The sequence below is a fragment of the Fundulus heteroclitus genome, chromosome 8 (assembly GCF_011125445.2).
Source record: "Fundulus heteroclitus isolate FHET01 chromosome 8, MU-UCD_Fhet_4.1, whole genome shotgun sequence".
Lineage (NCBI taxonomy): Eukaryota > Metazoa > Chordata > Actinopteri > Cyprinodontiformes > Fundulidae > Fundulus > Fundulus heteroclitus.
In genome coordinates, this window is record NC_046368.1 from 20,765,187 (window position 1) to 20,772,280 (window position 7,094).

The 7,094-nt window shown below is 41.9% G+C and overlaps 1 protein-coding gene across 1 annotated transcript in view; it reads left to right on the forward strand.

Annotated features, from left to right (window-relative positions):
• Nucleotides 1-3,169, forward strand: part of itga1 (integrin, alpha 1) — a 67,966-nt gene extending 64,797 nt beyond the window's left edge. The window contains exons 25-30 of the mRNA XM_012879782.3: nucleotides 123-239; nucleotides 326-406; nucleotides 483-587; nucleotides 716-808; nucleotides 922-1,035; nucleotides 2,243-3,169. Coding sequence (XP_012735236.2) covers nucleotides 123-239; nucleotides 326-406; nucleotides 483-587; nucleotides 716-808; nucleotides 922-1,035; nucleotides 2,243-2,299 — 567 coding nt within the window. The 3' untranslated portion in view covers nucleotides 2,300-3,169. The remainder of the gene's footprint in view (nucleotides 1-122; nucleotides 240-325; nucleotides 407-482; nucleotides 588-715; nucleotides 809-921; nucleotides 1,036-2,242) is intronic.
• The last annotated feature ends 3,925 nt before the right edge of the window (nucleotides 3,170-7,094 follow it).

The following is a 7,094-nucleotide window of genomic DNA, read 5'->3' on the forward strand; positions in this document are numbered from 1 at the left end:
TCTACTTTTAGAGACTCTAGGAACCACCATCATACCTGCAGTCTGAGAGCAAAGTGCTCTGTTATATATCAGGAGTTTTAGTTGTGAGGTTGATTCAGTTTCCCCATGTCTCCTCCTCTCAGGTGGAGAAGGCAGGCAATACCCTCACCCCGCCTCTTCACCTCACTGTGACGTACCCTCATCGGTCTCCCCTGGCCAACACCTTGCTCTTCCTGACGCGTGTTACCTCCAGCATCGGGGTACCTACGCACACAGAGGCACTGGTCTGAAAAGGTATCTGAACGGGCCAAAGCGATGCTCATGTCAGCTTCTCACTGCTCCGCAGGTGAAATGTAACCACGATAAACTCCCAAAGGCCGTCGACAGACGCACACCAAAAAAGGAAACCCTCACTTTCTTCCTTCTGGTGAGTGGTCAGATGTTGTCATCAGCGGCTGCTGGGTTGCTCCTGTTCTTGTCTGACCAGCTGATTTTCTTTGCAGCAATGTGGACAAACAGCGTGTGAATCATTTCGCTGCTCCATCCCCCAAACCAACAAGAGTCAGGTCGACCTCACCTTCAAAGTGTGGAAGCCCACGTTCATTAAGGTACGATCGGATGACATGCGGGTACTCCTCTGGACCTCCTTCAACGTGTTGCTAGTTGAGATTAGATGGTACGATATGAGCGATGGATGTAAATGAAAATAACTATTTAAAGGCGCTTTGTCTTCCAGGCTGAGTTTTCTAGTTTAACCATGGTGGTGAATGCCTCGTTGACGTTCGACCAGATTCATCTGTTTGAACTGGGCAGCAATGAAAAGAGCAGTGTAAGTCCGTTTTCAGGGACAGAAATGCCTGAAGTGGTCATTTTAAGCACTTAATACGCCTGTCTGTAGAGCCGTACGTTGGCGTTAAGATTGTGTCCACTTGTGCCTGCCAGGCGAGGATCCAAGTTTCGAAGGAGACGGTCGGAGGCATCCCCTTTTGGATCATCATCGTCAGTATCTTGATAGGATTGTTGATCTTAGCGCTTGTCATCTTCATCCTCTGGAAGGTAACATTTCCCGTCTCGTGTCTCTAATTCTGCAATATCTCCTCACCAGGGTGTGTTGCACATTTTCAGCGCAGAAAAAAATAAAAGTCTCCTAAGGAGTCGACTGGACGTCTAAACAAAATTATCTAAACACAGAGAATCAAAGCAGTGACAGATGGGCTTTTCAGGTCTAATCACAAACAGAGTTCTACGCTCGTCTGTATCTCCTGCCCATAAGCAAGTATAGAAACCGGAGTGCAGAAGCAAAATTCTGTTTAAGCCGTCAGCCTTGTGGGCTTTTACATGAGCTCCCGGTTATTATCCTTAATAATAAAGTGAAGCCAAAGGCAGGATAGTCGAGTTAAAAGAGAGGTGAGATGCACAAGCTGACACCATCGGCATGGGTTCTCACAGAGATCGCCCACATGTGCGCTACAGCTGAACTACGTCTCCACACTGCAGACACATGCACACACGGACTCTCAGCGGTCCCCTCAGCGTGGGCACTGAAGGAAAATCCTGCCGCTCTTTGAGCATGAAATATCCAGAGTTTAGCCCCTGAAAAACAAGAGTGTAACGCTGTGGTTCACTCCTGAAGGGGACACCATTAAATGATGTCCCTTTTTGAGATGTAAAAACGATATTTTGAAGTATTCTTAAAATCCCCCCCCTGTGGCAACTTCCTGCCCACCGCTGACTGTTGGTAATGGCGCTCTGTTTACCAGCATCGGCACATGGTGTGTTGCTGTTCTTCTGGGGTTCATATGCGCATTTTGCACCAAGATCTTTGTCTAGGGTGCATAACTTGTCCCTGCAACGAACGATGAGATGGCTGGACATTCCCAGGTGGTCCTCCGTTTAACTCACATGTTGCAATGTAGCCTGTGAAAAGCTTGCGAGGCCATGACATCGTCGTCTTGCCTCTCCCAATTTGCAGGCAGAGTAAACTTAGTGTATGCGAACTCCTAAAATCAAAGGAGGTAATAACAGACAACCCTGTCTCTCATTATTCTGCCGTTAGGCAAATGGAAATTATTGTCGGAATTTGAAATACCCTAAATCAGGAAGACCTTTGTCTGATCAAGTGTCTGAATGCAAAAAAATAAAATAAAAACTGCTACGTATCTTATTTTAAAGTATGTGAATTTCTGGTTTCGACTTTGATGACGTGTGTGTGTAGAAAACCTACACGTCAACGCTCATCTAACACAGCTCTCTGTTTCTGCAGCTTGGCTTCTTTAAGAGAAAATCCCGGGACTTTTCAAAGGAGGAGATGTCGGACTGAGGCAGCAACGCGAAGCTGCACTGAGTGATGTAAATTGACCCAAGAAAATGGAAGAGTTGCCATAAAACCACGAGACACCTCAGAGCTGCGACATATGGACTATCAGGAGGGGGGGAAAAAAGTTAGCGTCACTATTTCCTACATCGTCGTATGCCACATAGTGATGGAGAATACCCTTAAGCTCCTTTTCAAGAACTGCTTTAAGCAGCTGGTTGTAATATTTTGGGCTCCTCCGATGGGGTGCACAGAAGAGCCAAAGACACTCACTGTAAATCACTGTAAATGTGGTGTATTTGATTACTGTTTTCACTTATATTCTTTTCTTTCTTACCAGCCTATTTACAAAGTAGCATCTTTGAAAAAGAAAAACTACATACTAATAGTTGTTGTGAAAACAAAAAAAAAAAAACTACTCAGGTTTTTTCACCATAAAGATCCAAAGTTGCCTATGTCACCGAAAATACTTAACATTGCAGCGATGACAGCAAAAGATGGAAAGGAAGAAAGACGCTTTTTTTTTTTATCAATTTTACTTTTAAGTGTTCGAACATGTTGGCTTCATTAATTTTTTTGAAACACTGTACTTTTAAGCGTTTCTTTAGCATTTTGTGGTTGTTGCTTGATCGTAACTAAACAACATGGCACATCTTTTGTTTCTAGTCAGCTCCAGAGATAAACGGGCGTAGTTAGCGCCCAGGAGAGCCTTCCCTAATTCAGATCTACTGTAAATAGAAGAGCTAATGGATGTAAAGCTGTAAAATGTACAGAGGTATTTTGCATTTAATTTAATGTTTCTGGAACAGGTGATTTTGCTCAGGTGCTCAAAGAATAAAAGACTATGTTTGCTTTTGACATGTATGGAAAAAAAAACTATCTGGCTTCAGAATTTAGAGCTTATGCACACATGTAAATAAGGTTATATTTTTGATGAAAAAAATTATTTGATACTATTATCTGCTTAAGCATAGACAAAAGTGATAATTTCTTTTAATCAAGCGGTTTCTTTTACCTATTGGAAAAACTATATTTTAAACGGTGTGGTTTGAAAGATGATGTTTCAGGTCTCGCTTCAATTTCTTGGCGTTTTTATTCGATTTTCTAAATCTGGAACACATCGTTGCCAAATCTCACCTTTATCGCAGTGAGACGCCTTGTTTCATCCCCAGGCTCTCCTCGGCTATTCTTTCTGTGTTGATGAGTAATTAATTTTTTGGAGCAAAAGTATCATTAACGGCACCACAGTAGCTGAGAATGTGTGCGCGCTGTGTTGTAAATGATTAATGAAAGCTGTTGTGACACCCCGTCTTGAATTTGTGTGTCACGTTGAGGAGTTGTTGAGTAACTCTGATGTCAGGGGTCTTCCTCACTGGTTCTACTCTACCAACATGCCCCCTTATTTTTTTGGTACAAACTACTTATTTTATTCAAGTTCACCTTTATTTCTAGTCAGCACACAGCTAAAAGGCACGTTTGGCAAGAACCTGCTATTTCCCCCTCACTAGTAAAAAATAAAGCTGAGGGTGAGAAATGACAGCTTTCGAATATTTTTTTATACTCTGCAGCCCACACCCCCTGCAGTAGACACACGAAGCACAGGTATTAAACTGCATATACGGAATGTATGGCCACGTCGGGTTTATGCAAGATTGTGGAAGCGAAAGGCGGCCCCCGAAGTGAAAGTCGTGAGCTCACGGCCAGCTTTCTACACTGCTGTGAAGTCTTCATTGTAATGCACTGGTTTGTCAGAGTATAGGCTATGTACGTCATCATCTGCACAAAAATGATCTGAACAGTATCTACCAAATAAAGAGCTTTTATGCAACAAATGTTCACCGAAGGTTCTTAATTTTTTTCTTCATTGTTTTTTTTTTTTCTGGAGGGAGGCTTTAAATCTATTACTTTTGGAAGTTTACGTTTTATATATTTATCTACCAAAACAAGTGGCCTGTTAAAGCTTATTAAACATGATAGGTGAATAAGCACTTCCTGGTAATAACAGAGGAACACACAACGTGCTTACTTATGCAATGATGCAATAATGCAGTAATAAAATCAAAAACAGGCTGCGGCATACAGAACACATATATACACACACTATAAACAAAATATGTTATTATGCAATGAACGGAACAGAATGCAAAGGATGCAGGAGTGAATTATTATTATTACCATTGTAGTTGTTCTTATGCACATGTCAGAGGTGGAAGTGATGTACAGGCGCACATTCACATGCAAACATACACGTCCGAAGTGTGATGAGTGCAAAGAACGCTGGAGTAAATAAGAATAGCATGCTGTGTTATGTACATAAGGTATGTGGATTTGGTGTACAGTATATACAAGACTGAAATAGGGAATAATGAATGAATAACTGATACGTGGTAGCCAGCAAACAGGTGGCTGAATAGAGGCAGGATTACTGGATTATTGCTCAGGAGTTGTTCCTGACACTGTGAGTCAGAGTCCGCTGTTCATTAGTGATGGCTTGTGGGAGAAAAAAATGTTCCTTAGTCTGTTGGTTTTGGCGTACAGTGCTCTCTAGCGTCTACCAGAGGTAATATTAAATAAACCCTATACTTTGCAAAGAAATGCAAGAACAGAATAGTAAAGGGTGCATTTTGTTAAATAAAAATGCAGTCAAAAGGTATTTTATCTAAACTTTTAATTCAGTAGATTGATGCAAGGTGATATATTTCAAGTGTTACATTATTATTTTGGATGGTTATTTGTTACAGCTTTCAAAAACCCAAAATTTAGAAATTAAGAGTACTAAACTAACACTACTACCAAATTATGTGGAAGTCTGATGACTTTCCAGTTGTCCAGCAGAAGACTAAAGGTCTGCCAATGCTCTGCCCAAGCATATTAATGGAAAGCAGGGTGAAAGGAAAAAGTGTGGCAGAAATTAGGGTCCCAGCATCTGGAGGAAGAGTGAAGTGTCATGGAACCCAAGTTCCTCAAGGTCCGTCGATGAGTTTCCAGTCAGTGATAATATGGGGAGCCATGTCATCTGCTGGTCTTGGTCTGCTCATTCACTGTCAAGTCCAAAGCCAGCACAACCATGCGCTGGGGAAATTCACAGCATTTCATGCTTCTTTGCGATTATAAACTTTTTGGAGATACTGGTCTCCTTTTCCCGTAAGGCAAAAGAACCAATACCTGCTTTAATGAGCATGATATCAATGTGATTTATTCAGCAGCAAATATGTCAGGCCTAAACCCCAAAGAGAAGCAATGAGGTATTGTCAAAAAAAAAAAGAAAAAAAAGAAAAGACAATCAAAGCCAGCAATGTAGTTGTGTTGAAGGGTGCCATTAAAGCAGCACGGGTTTCCTTAGCCCTCTTGCATGCAAAAGGAACACCTAATCAAATATTAAGTCCAAATAGTGTGTATAATATAGAACAAGGAGATATTTTTTAGCAGGGGAGGGGTAGCATAAATTTGAAGTTTTGAATAGAATTACTGAAGCACATTTTCCATTACGTTTAAAGGTATTCATATGGATCTTGTTAATATTCTATATGTGAAAAATATGAGTTGTCTCATATTGTACATTACTGTACGGTTTCTGGTCATGCATTAAATTAGTATACTAGTTGCTAAAGTACCTGGTTTCTGTAAGCAGTATCTGACCACTCAGTTCCTCCATTTTCTTTATAAGTTTTTTTTATATATATAATGAACATTAGAAAGAACACTTAAACTACATTTTAAATATGCAATACGGTTCTGCGTTACATTTTGAGTACCTTAAGTAAAGTCTGTTAACAGTGAAATGCAGGTTTCTGCAAGTCAAGGTTCAGGGCCGATTCGCGCTCAGTGGTCAGAGAGCGCCCCCTGGTGTCCACCCGTCGTAACATTCAGCCATAAAGTGACACTCTGGGACTGGGAAGCAGAACAAACTGTGTAAGCCTGCTGGGGGATCCATCTTGCTCGGAAAAGAGACCGAGGTTTGAGGGATTTGCCAGCTAAGAGTCGCAAAAAACTGTACCGTCCCTCGCTGAGCGCGCTGGGGAGCCCGAGGAGGGGCTGTGTCGCTGTTTGTATGATGTCCCGACATGAGGGTGAGTAATAACAGCTCCACGGTGCCCGGGATGGGGACTACTTTACCTGATCAGGCTAGCTCCAGGGCTAGCTTCGCTGGGGTGCTTTTTCGCGTCAGGAGGGTGGCTGCGCTTTTCTTGGCGGCTTCAAGCTTGTCCCTGGACTCGTTTTATTTGCTGTCAGCAGCGCCGGTGGTCATGTGCCCTGTTCCATGTAAAAGGAGCAGCAGCCGAAGCGTCGCTCAACCTGTTCGCAATGAGACAGCAGCAGCTAGCTAGCTAGCTGCTAGCCGCGGCTAGCTGCTACATTACCTTATTATATAGCCGGCTAGCGAGCAGGCTAATCTATGCTAATATCAGGAGCCTTCGGTTTAGTAATGACTTCCTAGCATTTTTATACCTCCGCAAATCAGTTTACGTCGAGACACATGTTTCGAAAATGTTAAAGTCCGTCTTCTACGTGTTTATAAGAGCCGGGGCTGCTGTTTTTTAAGCGTTATAGTGTAAGTGTAAGTGCACTGTCACCAAAAAAAAAAAAAGCTGAAAGTCTGAGGCCTCTCATTATAAACCAGTATATTCAGACTTAAGTGTTTTTCGCCGGAGTTAGCGGAGTAATAGTTTTTTTTCTCCTGTTGAATTAACTGTTGAGTCACCTTTAAAGTTGAAAAGTAAGACATAGCAGAGTTTTTTTTTTTCTTGTTAATGAGCATGTAAATATTTCGCTCTTAAGATTTCTATAATAGTCTTTCAGT